Raw genomic sequence first — 20,963 nt, 5'->3', positions numbered from 1 at the left:
CTGCACAGCAACCCCATGAAAACTACACACAATGCCAGTCATATTTTCTTCAGAAAATGTACAAACTGATGTGTGTTTATTTTCTCAGATTTTAGACCGCAAAAATGGCGAGATTGACGAGCTGAAGAGTATGTATCGTGGGAAGCAGAAGGAGGCGGAGGAAACAATTCGGAGGCTGGAGAAGAGAGGTGAGGGCAGAACATGGAGTGGGTCGTGTTTATACACTCGCTCTGAGCGCTCTGTTAGTGGTAAGGTGTTGCCCAGTGCACCTCAGCTGTAAAACTCTCCTGCAGCACCGAAACGACTTGGCTTCAAGGAACCAACAAAAGCTGCACCTTTTAAACAGACTTATGGTAAAGAATCGACCACACTCACAAACAAAAAGGCTTTTTCTTACGACTCAGGAAAAGCAGCATTTATGATTTGATGTCTTATGTTTGACCTTTCCACATATTCCTCAAAAGTCAATGGCAGGTTTTTGCTAGAGCCGAGGTACTCAGTAGGCTGTTAGTCTTCCTTTTTTTGGCCTTTGACCTAGCTTTTAGATCACAAAACGTGCTTTTCATTTTTAGGGGATATCATTTTAACTGACAACATGCTAATTATTTATTGTGAGAACTCTTTAGCCAAATTAAACTTTAGACGTTAATGAAAAGTAAAGTGGATGTGGAGTGTTTCAAGCATACCTTTTTTTTTTTACTTCTAAACTTTTAAACATCCCTCCCTAACCGTGGTAAAATCACTCAAACACACAACCCTTACTGGCTTTCTGCTGTAAAACACTTCACCTTAACTTATATAACACAAAGATATTGTTTCATTTCTTGTTTCCTTACCCATTGTTGTGTATTATTGTTTTATTTAATTATTTATTTATTGAGTCAAGAAGAATGATGCCGTTCGGGGCAGCCTGGGGTGTGAGCAGACAGAGAGATGCCCTGCGGCCAGGCCTGAATGTTTGTGTCTGCCTCCCTCTCTCCCCTGTAGTTCAAAGCCTGCTGCGAGAGTCCCAGGTCATCCGACAGACCAAAGAGAAACAGATCAGTGAGCTGAAGAAAATGTCTGATCAAAGTGCTGAATCTCTGAAAAACGAATGGGAGAAGAAGGTAAGGAAGGGTTGAAAAGGCTCAGGTTTCCACAGGCCCGTTCCTCCAGCAGCCAGAGCTTTGAACGTTGAACACTCACTGAGTTTAGAGCTCAGCCAATCCCGTCTTGAGTATGAGAAAGAATCCCAAAAATCCATCTTCTCTGAGTGTTCAGTAGATGTGTGTGTTTATTGCAGAGATAGAAAAGAAAAGCTCAAGGTTTTCCCAGAGAATCCGGCCCTGCCTTTCTACAGGCTTTTGGTTAAAGGGTATCTTGCTTCAGGCTTTATAAAACATTCTCTTTGTTCTCTGTTTCTAAACATAATATTCTGTTGGGCTCATGTTCAGGGCTCAACAATAAGGATGGCCAGATGGCAGTGTGAGATAGTAGATCATCGTCTTGTAATTTTTTTTTAAATTTATAATATTCTTCTTCCCAAAAAGTGATAAGGATTATAAAGGAAACCATTTTAAAATGGGAAGGGAGAGAATGAGTCTTAATTAACTATCCTTTAATAGCAAGTAACTACTAGCTCATTAAGAAAGCAGAAACAAAAAACAAACTTATTGTTGAGCCCTAATATTAGAAATTGTACAATTTCTGAGTCTTGAAGAGTTTATATTTTATTGATCCATGTTGTGTGGTTCGCTTCTCTTGTCTGGTAGTTGCATGCTGTGGTGGCGGAGATGGAACAAGAAAAGTTTGAGCTGCAGAAGAAGCACACAGACAATATCCAGGAGCTGCTGGTGGACACCAACCAACGACTCGCCAAGATGGAGGCTGAGTACAGCAGCCAGACGCAGGCGACTGTGAGTACATTCACACATACTGTACTTCAAAACTGTTCAATGGAAACATGCCATACTTCATGCTCATATGTAGCTTTTAGATACATAGGCTCAATTTCACACATTGTTGCCTTCCGAAATGTGCCGGAATGGAATTCAAAATTCATTCTGAGTGATGAACCAAGGGGGCATAAGCGTAGTGAGTCGTTCCTCAATGACTTTCTCTTTCAAGTCATCTACTGTCATGGCAAAACAACAGGCTCAGTTCTAGAATCAAATAACTCATAATTACTTAAAAAAAACTGAGACTGCCCTCGATTAAAAAATTTTCTGGTCAACTAGTAGTCATTCATTTCAAGCAATTAGTTGACTAATCACACGTTTATTAATAAACCAATTGCCTACATAGCTTAATAAACACTTACAGCTTGCCACGGAACACCAGCAGAAGTAATGATTATGAATGTGTCAGTAAGGAGGCTGAATTACCTTAATAATAATGTATTGATAAACTAGTGCTTTCTTTGTTTTCGGCTTAAGCGATAAAGTCGGCAACACTAACTCGTCTTCTCCGCAGTAGTGGATGCGCCAGAATGCAGAATTCAGACTTAATACATAATATGAGACTGTTTGTTTTCCATTTAATTTGGTTCATTCGAAAGTAGACATTTCTCTCTCTATAGATATATTTTCATTATTTTACAAAAGTGCAATGTTTTGTAGTTATCATGACAGATTCAAAATATGTATTACTCTTACACAGACATTTGAATAACACACTATTTTCTAGGTTAGCATTAAATTGAGTGACCATGTAAAGTTGCTACTACTTACGTATTTTAGATGATAAGCCATATTTGAGATCAGTGAATGATCGGTAAGTGTTTGGATGTCCTGCCCAATGTGCTGTATTACCACATAGACCAGTTGTTAATGATCTGTTTGTCATGGGCTGCGTGACAGCCACTTCCTGTATATTTTTTTTTTTCTGAGACTGAGCGACTGATAAAATTTTGGTCGACCAATTAATGGTTAGTTGACTATTAAGAGGAAGCCCTAAAACAACTGTCACTGACATCAGTTCATCACAATCTTGCAGAGTTCTGCTGTATCTTGTGAAAACTTTTGTTATAATCAGTGAAGCTGTCTTATTTACATCACATCTACACTTTTGTTTGTTACAATGAGAGGATTCATGAGCAAGTAAAACACAGCACTAAACAAAATCTCCAGCGTTTTGAGCGGCAGGGGGGTTCTGTCTAACGTAAACACGTCTGATCAGCCATTGCATTGAAGAAATCAACAGGTGTGTGATTGACTACAATGCTCAATGCCAGTGGTTCTCAACTCCAGTCCTCGGGGCCCACTGCTCTGCACATTTTGTATGTTTGTGAATCTGACACACTCAGTTCAGTTCATGGATCCTTCTCCTAACAAGCTGATATTCTGAGTCAGGTATGTTAAATGAGGGAGACATACAAAATGTGCAGAGCAGTGGGCCACAAGGACTGGAGTTGAGAACTGCTCAACACTATTATATGCTATTATTACAGCTTCAATTAAAGGTGCTCTTGCCTTTGTTTGATGGTGCTATAGCAACTCCGTATAACTAGGGATCAGTTTGAACAGTTAGATGTGTTTCCAGCTGCCGACTTGGATAGCAGCACATCTGGTTTAATGGCATATACATTTGAAGACAACTCTATCGCCCCCTTGAGTACTGAGGTTTGTTACTGTCACAGCACCATAAGAACACACACTCGTAACACGTTGGACAAGCATTTGTGTGCATTGTGTGGAGTGCCTTTTCTTTGTTTTTGTCTTTTCTCCTCTTCTCTAACCTTGTAAAATTCGTCTTGTGTGTGGATTGAGGGTGTGCCTGAAACAAAGCATGTCTTAGAGTCTTTGATTGAAGCCACCCCTCTAGAGGGACCGAAGTGCTGCGGTGCTCTGAGATGAGCCTGAACGCACGTCCATCCGTGGCACAGGCCTAATGAGTTTCGCTTGTTACAAATTAGCATTCAGCGGCTGTCATACAGGTAAGGGCACACACTGAGACGGCCGGCCGCGGTCTGTCAGCAGGGCTGAATTTAAGAGACTTCAAATGCATGCCGACCCCACAGAGTAAGACCCTTCTTTAATAATTAAACACAGCACATTTCCAGGCAGGGCCCCAGATGAAAGGCCCTTCTGTCATTGGAAATTAGGTTCTACCATTCTGTTGGTTTAGGCTGACCTCGCCAACCTCTCCACCCATAACCCCCCCTCCTCTTGTCTTACCTCTTCTCTCCTCATAGGCTGCTGTTGTCAATATGTCAGCTGAGGTGAGATGCTGTGTGTTGTTTCTACTTTGCGTCTGATGTCTCAATACTCTAGCCTTTGAAAGCCTTTGTTTATCTTTCGTTCTTTCATCATTCTTTTGTGCGGCATGCTCTGGTGCTATCCTGATTTCTCAAAAAAGCTCTTCAAAGCTACGTGGAGTCACATCGTCCGCATTTCATATCTTCTGGACGGGCGAGATCGGAGCACCAACGGGTGCTTGTCTGTTTACCTGTGGCTTCTTGTGTGGAAGCATGTCAAATATTGGCACAGCCGTTCATCTGCTTATTATTCCTAACGTTCATTGTTGGCTTGATCGCCAAGTTTTGAAGCGCACAACGGTGGTGCTAATGTCAGTCCTCAATAGAGGAAGCAACACATCGAATATTGATGACAAGATACATATTCATCACAGTCAGGGCTCAATGGAGATTGATGACTTCAAATGCATTGATGTCATAGCACAGACTGCACCTGAGAGATGTGAACACCAGCCAGTCTAAGTGATACTGACTGCATCCATTTGTTCAACCTCCATTTTTCCAAAATAATCAAACTAAGCTCTAAAATATAAAGGTTATTTATTTGCATCTAAATCTAAAGTTTCATGAAGAATCTGTAAAGGTGAGACTGTTTTTACAGAAAATGTACTCACTCACTTGCCATCCAAGATGTTCATGTCTTTCTTTCTTCAGCCGTAAAGAAATTATGTTTTTTGAGGAAAACATTTAAGGATTTCTCTCCATATAATGTATATGTATGGTGCCCCCAAGTTTGAACTTCCAAAATGCGGTTTGAATGCAGCTTCAAAGGGCTCTAAATGATCCCAGCCGAGGAAGACATGTCTTATCTAGCAAAACGATTGGTTTTTCAAAACAAATCGACAATTTATATACTTTCTAACCTCAAATGCTCATCTTGTCTCATCTTTGCGATGCGCATGCGTAGTCTGTGTGATCTGGGTAAATACAGTTAGGGTATGTCAAAAAAATGGAGGCGTTGTCTTCCCCAATTTCAAAATTGTTCTACATCGCTGCAGAAGTACCAACCCAGTGTTTACAAAGTGAACATATAAAAAAGATCAAACGCCCTTTACAAAAAAAGGTAAAACAGCGATGTAGGACGATTTTGAAGTTGTAGACGAAAATGAGATGGGAGTTTTTCAGCATACCCTAACTGTATTGACCCGGATCACGTAGACTATGCATGCGCATTGCAGAGACGAGACAAGATGAGCATTTGAAGTTAAAAAGTATATAAATTGTCAATTTGTGTTGAATATAACCGATCTTAAGACCCTTCTTCCTTGGCTGGAATCATTAAGAGTCCTTTGAAGCTGCATTTAAACTGCATTTTGGAAGTTCAAACATGAGAGCACCATACAGATCCATTATATGGAGAGAAACCCTGAAATGTTTTCATCAAAAAACTTTCTTTACGACTAAAGAAAGAAAGACGTGAACATTTTGGATGACAAGGGGGTTGAGTACATTATGTATAATTTTTTGTTCTGGAAGTGAACTAATCCTTTAAATTCCAAGAAACCTTTCCATTGCACAAAAGGTGCTTTACAGTTCATTTTGTTCTTGTTAGTTAAAATTTCTTTTGATTACAACCTTTTGGAGCTTATATTTTTTTGTAGTGTATGCACTATGATCATTACACTAGAATCGAAATTAAACATTAAAATAACACAGTGTTTAAAACAGATACTTTGAAAGAATGGATCATGAGTCTCACCATTATGCCCTTTACCAAGTTGATCTAGATTGAACTGGATAATGACAATTTTGTCTTGGTTTCATGATTGATGAAACAACATTAACATTGTTATTTTCCTGGTTGTTACTGAAAAGCAGCTTTGAAACAATCTGTATTCTACAAATCACTATATGAATAAATGCGATTTGACTTGACCCTGTTTACAACAGATGCAAAGAGTGCAAGATGAGTTAACAGTAAATAGATACCAAGTGCTATATCCAATGTAGTTCTGAATGAACAAACATTCACTTAGTCTCACCCAGCTTAGACCGTGTTAGACCAAGAAAAAATGGTATACATATCTTTAAAAAACATGCAAATGCCTCTGTCGTACATGTTTAACATGGGATCTAGTGTTACAATTGATTTCAAAATTCTCAGAGGTCAGCTCATTTGATGGATTATCCTTCATTTACATATAGTATTTGACTCCCAAAGTAAAGCACAGGCAATATGTGTATATATGTGTATACCTCCTGATGTAAAACAAAGCAAATATGATGACATTTCAGTTTGCATTTTTTTAAAGGAGACTTATCATGGAAAATGATAAGTCTTCAAATCGTACTTATCTGACCGTCATCAATTCGTGACAGTAAATGAAGAGGTATCATATTGATCACAAGTGCAGTATGGAGTACCTCAAGGCTCAGTATTAGGGCCATTACTTTTTATGCTTTACATGTTACCCTTGGGAGATATCATCAAGAAACATGGTGTTAGCTTTCACTGTTATGTTGATGATACTCAGCTCTATTATTTCTTTGCGGCCAGGCGAAACATACCAATTTGAAAAACGAACAGAATGCATAGCTGATAAAAAAAAAAAAAAAAAAAAAAAACAACTGGATGATGAGTAATTTCTTACTGCTAAATTCTGAAAAATTTTATTCTTCTATTCAGTATTCAGCAACTTGGTGGAGCTGATGGGCTCCCAGCAAGTGAAAGTAGTCATATACAAATTAAATTACCACATTTTTGGTGAAAGTAATCTAGATCATTAGACTTCTAAAGTAAAGCTTTTGACGTGTAGCTTAGGCCCTTATAAAATCTGTCTGATAGACATGGTTTGAGTCTGCAAAATATCTGCTTGAAAGAAGGAAGAGATTTGTGTTTATTTGCACTCTGTTTGAATTGAGTATTCATCAAAGAATCGTTGATCCGTATCCTCAGAGAGGCGTGGTGTATATATGTGTATAGGAAAGCAGATCCTCTCCACCCTTCTTTTGTGGAGCATGGGTTTTTATAAGTAACATCCTGCTGTCTGCTGAGACGTGCTCACAGATGAGAGCATGTGTGATAAAAGGATAAAGACGTGTCCCGTCTCATGCGCAGGGTTTGTCAGTAAGTGGGTGTTATTACAATCACATTTACATCAACAGCTGTTTTTGACTGACACTCAAGTTTTAAGTAATTTAGTATTTAAGGCAGATAAAGTCGAGAGATTTGTCATTGTAATTACTTAAATTGGTTGAAAACGCTTACTTTATTGTTTTTTTTTCTAGCTTTATGAAATTAGAAGTGATCAATTTACTATGCATAGCTTACCTCAAAACATGTCCCATGCTTTACCCATCAGCTGCTATTTTGATAAATACTTAAATTAATAATAACCCAATAGTTATAGTGACCCTATAGTTGATAATTAATATTATACAGTACTTAAATGTACAATTACACAGTAACAAGAAAACCGTAGGACACCATAGCAAGTGTTTTTTAACGATAAGATGGGATTGTTGAATGGCTCAGGCTGTGAGCGGACGTTTTTGTGTGCCTTTGGCATGTGCTATCAGGGTCAGTGTATTAATTACCAGCGTGCGTCATAGCACAAGCCCAACTCTTTCAGATTATGCCACATTTCACACTGCAAGTTAACAAAGGCCTATTTTCCAGCGTTTTGACACTGACGTTGCCATCAGAAAGCTGTACTTTTCAACACTGGCCACTTTCATCATCTGAGCTGTGTATCTTCAATCAATAATCTGTCATCATTCATATCAGCCTGCATTCCATCCGCCACGCACGGGACAGTGGTCTCCATTAACGATGAGACATGCGCATGTGTGTGTGTGTGTGTGTGTGTGTGTGTGTGTGTGTGTGTGTGTGTGTGTGTGTGTGTGTGTGTGTGTCTAAGCACTGCTCAGGCAGGCTGTCTGGTTTTGGTTTAACAGCTCTTGCTGTCCCATGGAAAGTTTTCCCCTTCCTGTATTTCGTCAGATATGGTTGTCTCATTTTCAAATGAAGACCATCCTAGATGTTCTTTGAGGGCTGAGCCATGCTTTGCTGCTGATCTGCTTCACATGCCTTTTTCATATTCAATCCCAGCATGCTCTGGGTTGTGCTAAAGAACAGAGGCCCACAGGTGCATCAGATTTGAGGCTGTTTGAAAGATGATCTCAGATGATCTTTGAAGGTGGATGAGGATGGTGTGGTGGCCATGAATGCGGTTAGAAAGCTGTTTAAGCTCACTGTTACTGAACTGTTCAACTTTCACTATCACATCTTCAGAAGAATTCCCCATTCAGGAGATCTTCACTGCCTTTCTCTGCTGTCTCTTTGTAGTGGAAATCAGTGTTGGGAAGCTACTGTGAAGCTGTAGTTTGTCAAGATACAAGCTACTCATAATTTAAAGTAGTTCAACTACACTCAAGCTGTTCTTTTCAAAAAAAGTTGTGAGCTACCAGTCAAAAGTTTGGAGTAATTGGCATATTTAAATGTTTTTGAAAGAAGTCTCTTTATAATAAAATTTAAAATAACTGTTTTAAACTTTAACATATTTAAAATAGTATTTATTCCTGTGTTCAAAGCTGAATTTTCAGCATCTTTACTAGTCTTCAGTGTTTTTTTTTTAATAATCTGATTTACTACTCTAGAAACATTTCTTATTATCAATGTTGAAAACAGTTTTGGCTGCTTGTGGAAACAGTGATAAATTTCCATTTAGAATTCTGGCTTGTGAGTTTGTTTCTTAACTGATGAACTTTGCAACGTGAACTGATTTGAATCAACTTTGCAACAATAAGCAGTTTTTTCCTGCTTATTACTAGAGGTCGACCGATATTGGATTTTACCGATACCGATAGCTAGGTTGGACCACACTGGCCGATACCAATTAATCAATGACAGTTTTTAAAATGGCTACTGAATGGAAAATAAATAGTACTATTTAAATAAAAAGTAGCCTACTCAACCATATTCTGTAAATGAATAAAAATATTAATATTAATTATATGTTGATCATTGCAGTTTATAGTTCACTATTGTTAACAAAAGTAACAAGAAAAAATAAGAAATTAACACACTTTAAAAAGGAACAATACTTATATTCTACAGCTTTTATTAATCTTAATGTTACAAATGGACTCATATTGCAAAGTGTTACCATTACATCAACAATCAAGCTAAAGATAGCCCTCTTTAAATATCTAAACAAAGGCTACAGTATTGTAATTACATACATATGGATATTGTGTACTTTCACAATTTAACTGCTTCTGTTCTAGAACATTTGTGATTATCTAATCAAAATATGTCTGAATTTATATAAGTCACAACGGACAAAAGTGCAGCGTCGTGTTTAGAACAACTCACAGCTATCTGGTATCACACACACACACACACACACACACACACACACACACTGGACACGTCGTGTTCAGTTCAAGCGGGGTCTGTGAGTTTATTTGATCACCAAATGGGCAAAAGTATAAGGCTGTCCTTTCTCCACTAATGCAGCATCTAGTCAAAAAATGAATCACTTAGTAATGATATGAAAAACATGCACTACAGTATACTGTGTACACACTGCTTTGTTGTTGATGTTTTAAATCCGCCTTTGAAGTGTTGCGCTCTGTGCAGCGCAAAGTGTCACGTGTCTAAACAAACTGTATGTGCTGTCAGTGATTTCCGCCACTAGAGGCTGCTCTCGTGCTGTATAACAAAGACTATAGGGACTTTGCTGAATAATGAGGACCTTCTCAGCCGCTCTAGCAATGGACTATCGGCATGAATTTTTGCAGATAACGGATAGTTCCGCCAATCAACTATCGGTGCCGATTAATCGGCAAAACCGATACATCGGTTGACCTCTACTTATTACTGTGAAGCTGCTTTGAAACAATCTATATCGTATGAAGCACCCATGCATTTATGGGTTTGCCATCCAAGGTGTATGTGACTTCCTTCTTTTAGACGAATGCAATCGGAGTTATATTAAAGTTGTTCTGGCTCCTCCAAGCTTTATAATGGCAATAGCTGGGTGTTTCTCTTCAACAGTTTATAACAAACCAAATAAAGTGCATCCATCCAATACAGGGGGTTAATAAAGACCTCTTGTAGCGAATCAATGTTTTTTGTAAGAAAAATATCCATATTTAAAACTTAAATCTAGCTTGTCATAACAATTGTACAGTTGCTCCGGGCAGATGACGTACGACTTATGCATAGCACATGCGCATGTGAGTCTTGTGAAAACCGAGCAAAGCAAAGTTTCCTTACTTTAGCAAAGGAAAACCAGACTTCTCTTGGCTCAAGCTACAGAAAAGTGATTATTTCTTTTTAAATATGGATATTTTTTTTTACAAAAACCCATCGATTCGCTACACTTTTTATTCAGTCCCCCCTTTTTTTAAAGTTTCTAGCCAGTGCCAGAATTTTTTCTAATTTTCACAAACTTTGATGGCCCCTAGTATATGTGTTGTATGAATGCAATAACATAATATGTATCAAAAAAACAACAGAGCCTCATTTTGAAAACAAAAGCAACATTTTGAACAAAAAGCTGAGAAAACTGCATTTTTGTCAAAGCCTATGTCCAGATCAGATTCAGAACGATGATCGAAGTGATAGATGGTGTAGAATGGTTCAACCAACACCCCTAAAGCTTACGCAGTCATATGGCAGTTTTAGACAGTTTTGATTTATATGCTGTAGAATGTTTGATGATCGTTTTAGCTTACATGTGTGTAAGCAATGCTTCTGTCACTTGTTGCTGCTTCTTCTTTCCCTTGTTTTTGGATCTGGAGATTCTGTACTATTTCAGAAGATTCTTAGTAGAGTCCTCTACTGTCCGTATAACAGTGATAACACAGATTGCTGGAAAATTCCATCAATGTCAAGAAAAGAGTTAAAAAATGTTTCGCAGTGCTACGAATCTGTGATTTTATTTATTTTTTTCGCAGGTTCATCTGTATGAACTATTTGAATAAATCATTCTACAGTACTTTCCTCTGTCTCCTTCACTTATCTTTCTTTGTCTGTTTGGTTCCTCTAGGAGCAGATGTTGCATGAGCTGGAGACACGGGTGAAGCAGCTCTCAGTGGAAGTGGAGAACGGGAACCTGCTTCGGCAGAAGGTCACACAGGAGAAAGCAGAGTTAGAGATTCATATCGCCTCCATCAGCGCTGAGCTTCAAGAGGCTAACAACAGGTACAAGAAAACCACCTGATCATCCCGTCAAGCTCAGATACGACTGATCGCAGGTGCAGAGATTTAATGTAAAGTCATAGCTCAGCTCCAGAGCAGATGTAAGGCATCATAAACACACCTGACTTGGCTTTTTCAAAACAGTAGGCAGTGTTACATATATTCTTCACATATAATGCAGTCCCACAATGTTTGCAATTAGCTCAGTATAAATATTAACCCAATGTGGTCGTAGTTTGCAGCTATTTGTGTTTCATGATTTTTAATCACTCTAAAAAGACCAAAAAGTTGTGTGTATGCTTTAGGAACGTATCCCAGCAGAGGGAGATGGAGCAGATGAGAGAACAGCAAGAAGATGCGCTGCAGAAACTTCAAGCCAGACATAACGCTGACATGAGCCACTTCCAGCAGGAGCATGCCCTCTCTGCAGCCAAGGCATCTTCACTCACCGCTCCTACACATGCTTTACTCACTTTAATTCCCTGTGATAATTGACAGCTTGATATACAATCTTAGGAAGGATTCCTGATTTATTAGCTCTGTTCCAAACCCTGCCTCACTTTCTACTGTTTACATTGACAGCTACTTTCTATTGCAGCATCTTAACCTAAATGGAGTGCCTGAACTGAAACTCAATTATTGATCAGTTGTTGCTATCCAAATATTATTACTCACATAAAGTGCAGAAGAGAGTAAAGTAAAACTCATGGTTCCTATGGTATGAATTTAACATTAGGCTTTATTAGGACTTCTAAGATATTCTAAAAATTGAATAAACATTTTACTTAAAGCCTTTATTTATAAAGCATTCTAAGTTTTAATGCATGAATACTGCATTGTATTGCACCTTATAATGCATTGTACAATCTCATGAATACAGTATATATAACCATTAATACATTATACAGTGTTCCCACGGGTCCTTGGAATCCTTAAAAAAAAATTCAAGGCCCAGGTATGTATAAAATATATACATAGACATTTATTTTGTGCAAGAAGTTTTCTGGAAAAAAAAATCCATATTATTTCCTCCGGTCCGCTAATGTGTTATTTTGCCAACACTTTGTGGCCCATTCATACTACCTTGCTTGATTTACATTAGTTATACATTAGTTATGTACGCTTGAGGTACTTTGTGTTGTACGTTACATCAATAAAATATCGCATAGATGTGTTTGACACAAGTTAACACGATGTAACCTTGCTCTCACTTGAAATGTGTCCCCATATTAAAGCAGTAGTTCACTTTCAGAACAAGAATTTACAGATAATGTAATCACCCCCTTGTCATCCAAGATGTTCATGTCTTTCTTTCTTCAGTCGTTAAGAAATTCTGTGTTTTTGAGGAAAACATTTTAGGATTTCTCTCCATATAATGGACTTCTATGGTGCCCCCGAGTTTGAACTTCCAAAATGCAGTTTAAATATTCAATATCTTCAAAGGGCTCTATAAATGATCCCAGCCGAGGAAGAAGGGTCTTACCTAGTGAAACGATCTGTTATTTTCTAAAAACATTTACAATTTATATACTTTTTAATCTAATTCTTGCTGAGCTAGACAAGACAAGCATTTGAGGTTAAAAAGTATATAAATTGTAAAAAAAAAAAAAAAAAAAAAAAAAAAAATTAGAAAATAACCCATCATTTTGCTATTTTTTCCTCGGCTGTGATCGTTTAGAACCCTTTGAAGCTGTATTTCGGAAGTTCAAACTCGGGGGCACCATAGAAGTCCATTATATGGAGAGAAATCCTGAAATGTTTTACTCAAAAAAACATAATTTCCTTACGACTGAAGAAAGAAAGACTTGAACATCTTAGATGACAAGGGGGTGAGTACATTATCTGTAAATTTTTGTTCTGTATTTGAGTGTGTCGATCCTGGAAAGGTCCCTGAATTTTAAGTTTACCAAGGTGTGGGAACCCTGATTATAACACTTATCAATTCAGTGTTGCACTATGCATTTTAAGTTCGGTTATAATTATTTACGACAAGATATTACAGAATGTATTACAACACACATTATGAATAATTATAATGTATTATACCCTTAAGGCTTTAAGTAAAATGTTACCACAAAGTTTATTCAACTGTGTTCTTAGTGTAGTTTTTTATTATTATTAAAAATAAGAGAGAGTATACTTTAAGTCCATTTTTTATGTACTTTGTAGACATCTACTTAACAAATTTACTTGCATATACTTGGCTTATACTGACAAGTGGTAATGTCACTGTTTTTGATATCAGAGATTGTCTGTAATCCTAAAGTTTTATAACATGTTATTGAATGTAGTTTGTTTTTTTTTGTCAGGCATCAGAGGTGATTGAAGATTTGGAACAGACTGTGATTCACCTTAAACAGCAGATACAGGAAGCTGAAAACAGGAGACAGAAACAGTTCAGGGTCAGTCCCTACACTTGTTATACCCTGTCACTATACCTTTGTTTGTAGAGTATGTTCATACTGCTGTTTGCCCTCTTGAAACTCAATAACAAACATCTGGCTGCCATATTTTGCAGAATGCCAAACCACTGACTGCAGTTGCATTGATAGTCATTGCATCACATCACTGATCATTTGCAAAATGTTAAAAGTTCAAATCAGATTTTTGTTCCAACTCTCAGTGAAAATAAATAACTGTTTGCTTTGTTGTGCAAATCATGCAAGTCTGTCAGAGCAAACAACCCATAAAGTCAACATGAAATCAAAATTGACCTTAGTCTTGTTATGAACAATTCATCCGTGCATGTTATTCCAGAGAAAACAAATATTTGTTTTTATGATCTTTTTATCAGTACATAGTTTGTTATCCTTATCATCAGCCCTCTGATTTTTCACCATTAAACAAATCCCCCGTTTCAATCAGAAATATGTCGTATTACAGATGTAAAATGGGTTGCAATTGTCATTTCATGTTGACTTTAAGTGTAAACAATCAATATTTAGCATCAGGCTGATGAACAACAACTGCAGTAGCTCAAAATGTGAAAACCTTGTTTTGCTTTTTTTTTTTTCAGGACCAAGAAAATAAGATGCAGCAAGAGGTAACAGACCTGCAAAACATCTCTGACAAAAAGGTAATTCATTTATTTACAAGCACAATATTATATTTAAGCCATATCATATTTTGAATAATTTTATACAGTAGCCAAGATGTGTTTGGACATGTAATTATATAACAAAATATCAAAGTAATTGTCACTGATTGTCAAGAAACGTCTCAGGTTACGTATGTAACCCTAGTTCCCTGAGGGAACGAGACACCGTGTCATGGAACGCTATGGGGAACGCCATTGGCGGGCAGCACTCGGAATCATGTCTACAACCAATGAAAGACGGGAGTGACGTCACAGGCGCGGTGACGTCAGCGACCAGGAAGTATAAAGCACGTGCGTTTGAAGCCGGCGGCAGCTCTTTAGGAATGAAGCGAGCGCCGCAGGGTGCGGGAATTATGGTCCGAGATGCGGCGTCCCGTTCCCTCAGGGAACTAGGGTTACATACGTAACCTGAGACGTTCCCTTCCGGGAACTCGAGCCGCGTCATGGAACGCTATGGGGAACGAGACTACCAACGCCCCCATAATTTCCAAGCCCTGCGCAGTGTCTGCTCAACCAGGGTGGAAAAGTTGTGTCTGGTGGTTCTTGCCAGAGCACAGGAAGAGCCTTTGTCTAGCATTCCGCAGACAAGAAGGCACTGTAGTCCTCGGCCCTCGGGCACACGAGGAAGGTAGTCAGCCTCTGTCTGGTCGCCAACCAGAGCGGGAGGTACTCCTCGGCCCTCAGGCACATGAGGAGTCTTAGTCCTTTGTCTGGGAGTAGCCAGAACAAGGGGGACTGCGATAACCATTGTCTAGTATTCCACGGACAAATGGTATAAGTGGTCCTCGGCCCTCAGGCCCACGAGGACAGTGCACTCGACCTCAAGAGTGTTCCACGGCCCTCAGGCTCACGAGGAGAAGGTAGTCCTTTGTCTAGCATTCCGCGGACAAGAGGGCACTGTAATCCTCGGCCCTCGGGGACATGAGGAGGACAGTAATGAACCTTTGCCTGGTAGCCAACCAGCGCAAGAGGTACTCCTCGGCCCTCGGGCACACGAGGAGTCTTAGTCCTTTGTCTGGGAGAAAGCCAGAACAAGAGGGACCGAAATACACTCGGTCTGGTAGCCTTGCCAGAACACGAGGGGAATAAGCCATTGTCTAGTGTTCCACGGACAAGAGGGCAATATAGACCTCGGCCCTTAGGCACACGAGGAAGATAGTAGGCCTCTGCTAGGTCGCCAGTCATTGCGAGAGGCACTCCTCGGCCCTCGGGCGCACGAGGAGTCTTAGTCCTTTGTCTGGGGAAAGCCAGAGCAGGAGGGACTGAATAAGCTCAGCCTGATAACCCTACCAGGACGCGAGAGGTATAAGCCTTTGTCTAGTATTTCACGGACAAAAGGTAGTGTGATCCCCGGCCCTCAGGCCCACGAGGATGCAGAAATACTCCTCGGCCCTCAGGCACACGAGGAGGATATGGCGAAGAACGACTTCTCTTCTTTTAACAAAAAGAATGCGCCTTGAGAAGTCTCCTCCTGGCTTAGGAGGTGGCTGACTCTTTTGGACTTAGCCTCGCTAAGTCGAGAGGACGAAGGAGCCTGGAGCGGCTCTGAGGTCGAGTTCATAAAACCTGACGAACGTCAGGGGCGAGGACCAACCCGCAGCATTGCAGATGTCCTGAATGGGGACACCTGCTGTCAGAGCTTTCGAGGCTGACAGGCCTCGTGTGGAGTGAGCCTTGACTCCCAACAGGGATGGGAGATCAGAGGACTCATAAGCTGTAGATATGGCATCAATGATCCATCTACTAATAGTGGGCTTAGCAGCCGGGAAGCCCCTCTTTGGAGGGCCGAAACAGACGAACAGTTGTTCTGATTCACGCCACAAGGCAGCTCTGTGGACGTAAGCGTCTAATGTTCTGACTGGGCACATGCAGTTCAACTTCCTGTGATCCGGTTCCAAGAATGGAGGAGGATAGAACGCTTGTAGCGTGATTGGCTGTGGTGCTAGGGACGGGACCTTCGGAACATACCCGACTCTCGGGTAAAGAAAAGCTTTGGCCATCCCTGGGGCAAAGTCAATATGAGAAGGGGCCACCGAAAGGGCCTGCAGGTCCCCAACTCTCTTCAGAGAGGTGAGAGCTAACAGAAGCGCTGTCTTTATGGTAAGCATGCGATCTGTAATCTCCTCTATGGGCTCAAATGGAGGCTTGCATAGAGCTTCTAGCACGACAGCTAGGTCCCACGTAGGAACCCTCGGTTTCACTCGAGGCCTCAACCTAAGTGCACCGCGGAGGAAACAAATGACCAAGGGATCTCTGCCCACTGAGAGGCCACCGTGAGGGGCGTGGAAGGCAGATATAGCCGCCACGTACACTTTCAGGGTGGAGTGAGCTAGCCCTGCGGAAAGGCTAGTTTGTAGGAACTCCATTACTGTACCAACCGGGCAGTTAACTGGGTCTAAGCGGTGTTCGCGACACCATTTAACAAACAAGTTCCACTTAAGGCCATAAAGTTTCCTCGTAGAGGGAGCTCTGGATTGGAGAAGGGTCTCAACAACCTCGGTTGAGAGACCCGATCCTATGAGTTGTGCCCCCTCAGGGGCCACACCCATAACTTCCACCTCTCTGGGTGGGGGTGGCAGATCGCGCCCCCAGCCTGAGAGAGAAGGTCCCTCCTGACGGGAATCTCCCATGGAGAGCCGTCGAGGAGGGAGACTAGGTCCGAGAACCACACTCGGGCCGGCCAGTACGGGGCTACTAGCAACAGCCGCACTTGAAACCGGCGTACTCTTTCCAGAACTCCCGGGAGCAGAGCGATCGGGGGAAAGGCGTACAGACGAAGCCTCGGCCACGTCTGTACCATAGCGTCCAGTCCCAGAGGAGCTGGAGGAACTAGAGAGTACCAGAGGGGACATTGTGATGTCTCTCGAGTCGCAAAAAGATCCACCTGAGCCTGGCCAAACACTCTCCAGATCTGCTTCACCACCTCTGGGTGAAGCATCCATTCCCGGGCCTCGGCCCCTGCCTCGACAGGACGTCTGCTCCCACATTCAGATGTCCAGGAATATGGACTGCTCTCAGGGAGAGAAGTTTTCCTTGAGACCATAGGAGGATCCGGTACGCCAGCTTGTACAAGGGGCGTGAGCGGAGTCCTCCTTGATGGTTTATGTAGTAAACCACCGCAGTGCTGTCTGTACGGACCAGCACGTGACGGTTTCTCAGGTCTGGAAGGAAACACTTCAGGGCCTGGAATACGGCCAGCATCTCTAGGCGATTTATGTGCCAGGAGAGATGGTGATCGCTCCATAGGCCTTGGGCTGAGCGGCCACTCATGACCGCCCCCCACCCGGTGAGGGAAGCATCTGTCGCTAGCGAGACGCGGCGGCAAGGAGCTCCTAATACCGGACCCTGAGAGTTGAACCAGGGTTTCTTCCACATGGCCAAGGCACGTAGGCAGCGCCGCGTGACCTTGATCTTGCGGAACGGGTTTCCCCTCGGGGAGAACCCCCTGGTTTTGAGCCACCACTGCAGTGGTCTCATGTGCAGCAGTCCAAAGATATCACGTTGGAAGCGGCTGCTATAAGACCTAACAGTACTTGGAACTGTTTGACAGTGAGTGACAGGCCTAGCTTGACCGCATTTACTGCAGTAAGGATCGACTCGATCCGAGCAGGTGACATTCGTGCCTGCATCGTGGTCGAATCCCACACCACGCCTAAGTAAGTGGTCCTCTGTAATGGAGAAAGCACACTTTTCTTGGCGTTGAGTCTCAACCCCAATTCTTTCATGTGAGCGAGAACAACACCTCGATGTTGAACCGCTAACTGCTCCGAGCTGGCCAGGATGAGCCAGTCGTCTATGTAGTTAAGTATGCGGATGCCCTGGAGTCGCAGAGGAGCCAGAGCAGCACTCTGTATTGTGGAGAAACTTCCTGTGTTGAGGAAGGATGGAGACGTGAAAGTATGCGTCTTTTAGATCTATCGTGACAAACCAGTCCTCGGACCTGATTTGTGACACGACATGCTTGACAGTAAGCATTCTGAACTTCAGTTTCCTGACTGAGCGGTTCAGTTGCCTGAGATCTAAAATGGGCCGAAGCCCTCCATCCTTCTTGGGAACAATGAAGTACCGGCTGTAGAACCCGGACTCTCTGTCTTGAGGAGGGACCACCTCGATGGCCTCCTTCCTCAGAAGAGTTTCTACTGTAGTAAACGGGGCTCACGTCACCAATGATGCTGTGATTTTGGGTCACACGTCACTCAAGGTGCATTTGTGAGTCTATCAGATGACCAATTCCCACCTCACTGGGTTCAGTGTATCAGTCAAAGACTGTTAATTTGGCAATAGGTCAATAAATTGAGACTTGCACCCTGGAAGGAGTTGGTCAACTGATTTATCTGAAAGTTTGGTGGTTTAGCTAGCTAGTAGAGCCTTGAATCATCAACACAATGAAAACACAATTGTAATAAAATTAATGAAATTTATTAACAATAGATATGCAAGAGTAAATACAACACTAGTGATAAACCAATAAATGAATACACACTGCTAATAGATAATAGGCAACTAAATGTGAAAGAAGATACCAAATAAAGTGTAGAAACTAACAAAATGGAATGAACGCAGAATGGCAGAATGCAATGCTGTTGAGCTGAAAGTAGCAATATAAGAGGTTTCTATGGTAATGTTGTCTATGGGAAACCCACTTAATGGCTCTGGTAGGTTTAATGATAAATAACTGCGTATTTATCTCGGAACAAACAATATAGCTATCATTTGTAATGCTGACCACAAGTAAATGTTATCTAAACAGGTTAGAAAACATAGGCTGCAGGTATAAACTAAGCCAAGGTCTTTAGGAAAGAGGTTTGGTAAGTTTATAGTTACGTTCCACTTGGTCGGGTGATCAGTCCGGCGGCAGAGACGTCTTCCACTGGTGATGCGGTTTCCATATAGTGGGGAGGGCACAGAGTTGCATTCCGGTAGCCGTCGAGGCGCTGACCTGGAGGATGCTGGACTTCTGTTGTGCCAAAGAGGGTCCTTAGGGCGTGGACCGGGCAGCTGGGTCAGATGGCTCTCCACAGGGTCCTTTGCAGCCGGGCTGCGTCGTTGAGGAGCCGTGTGGTTAAGGCAGTGTCTGCCAATGTGGAGGTCCTTTGCGGACTGGGCTGCGCTGCTTTCGGAGTGGCAAGAGTCAGACGGGGTCCGTCCCTGCTGGGTCCTTTGCAACTGAAGGGCAGCCGAATTCAATATAAAAGGTTTACTCAAGAGCTGAGCGGAACCTTAGCTGTCTTGGAGTCTCTTTCCTCGTCAGGCCAGAAACTCAGGACCTTGTATCTGTTAATGTCTCTTCCCTTGCGGGGCTCAGACTCAGAACGGTGTAACTGTTAAAGTCCATCTTTCAAGTTGAAGATCACTGTGAATGAACGTGTAGATAAATAGTGTAGGAACCAGTTTTTCTTGAAAATATAATTCAAAATACGCTATTTAGGCTTCTGGAGTCGTTTTTGAGAGAGAATTTTACTTCCGCATCTAAAAAACTGGCGAAAGCGGTAGTGACGTCACGGCCGGTAGAGCGGTCAATGTAAACCATAGGAAAACAATGGATCGCAATGACTGTTCGGACGCGGAGAACATTTAAAATGTTTATTTACACTCGTATGACGAACCACAGACACAAATATGAGCCGGTTATGTGGCCAAGAGTGCAGGGACATGCCAGGATTAAACAGAACAGCGGTCAGAGACAAATTAAGTTGTAATGTGAGGAGAACAGGGCAGGTTTCTGAGAGAGATCAGTGTTAGCTGACGATATCTAATCGGGCAAAATCATAGCATTGGTCATCTAGAAGTATTGATTCTACTTACCTGTAACACAAACGAATAATCGTTGATCAAGCGTGTCATACTCGTTAATATCCAACGTTACGTGATATAGCGGGTTCTTATTACCGCGCACGCGAGAGATAAACACCTTTTTGTTTTATTATATGCTTCTATGGGAAATGCCCCCAAACTTGATGTGCTGTCTCTGACTCTGCACTTTGAGGCTTGCTGTCTGAAATCAAAATAGATAGCTTATATGCATTTCAGGCAGGGGCATGAGTAAGTTTATGGTAGAGATAATTTACTCTGATCAAAATACTTGTACGTACAAATAAACAGTAAAATGTAATCTCAATTACAGGTTGACTATATTTAGGTCACAAATACCTATAAAGTAAAACTTTTTAATGCCATTGGTATAAGACAATTAATATTGACAGCATACAGTCAAGTTGTCTGCTGGTATTCATCAGGAAGCCCTTACCTGCATGTGTTGTGTCAGCTATTAAACAGGTTACAGAGGAAGGATTACTTTATAAAGGTTTTGAATGGCCCCATTTTGGTGACAAACAATAAAAAAATAATCACAATCACAAATTGTCTTAATGTATAAATGTTTTTATGAGGTTAACAACACATATCAAGCAGATCTGCATTTATGGCTCATTCAATTCAGTTTAATTTATACAGCAATAAATCGTAAATATTATTTCATAGTA

The 20,963-nt window shown here is 41.3% G+C and overlaps 1 protein-coding gene across 1 annotated transcript in view; it reads left to right on the top strand.

The window, feature by feature from the left end:
• cep112 (centrosomal protein 112) overlaps positions 1 to 20,963 on the top strand; it is a 192,039-nt gene that overhangs the window by 41,275 nt on the left and 129,801 nt on the right. Inside the window, 7 exon segments of the mRNA XM_073834124.1 lie at positions 89 to 188; positions 988 to 1,106; positions 1,752 to 1,895; positions 11,233 to 11,387; positions 11,690 to 11,819; positions 13,694 to 13,786; positions 14,401 to 14,460. Coding sequence (XP_073690225.1) covers positions 89 to 188; positions 988 to 1,106; positions 1,752 to 1,895; positions 11,233 to 11,387; positions 11,690 to 11,819; positions 13,694 to 13,786; positions 14,401 to 14,460 — 801 coding nt within the window.

Source organism: Garra rufa, chromosome 1 (assembly GCF_049309525.1).
Source record: "Garra rufa chromosome 1, GarRuf1.0, whole genome shotgun sequence".
NCBI classification, from domain to species: domain Eukaryota; kingdom Metazoa; phylum Chordata; class Actinopteri; order Cypriniformes; family Cyprinidae; genus Garra; species Garra rufa.
The sequence above is the reverse complement of the archived record's forward strand: the minus strand, read 5'-3'. Positions and strand labels throughout refer to the sequence as shown.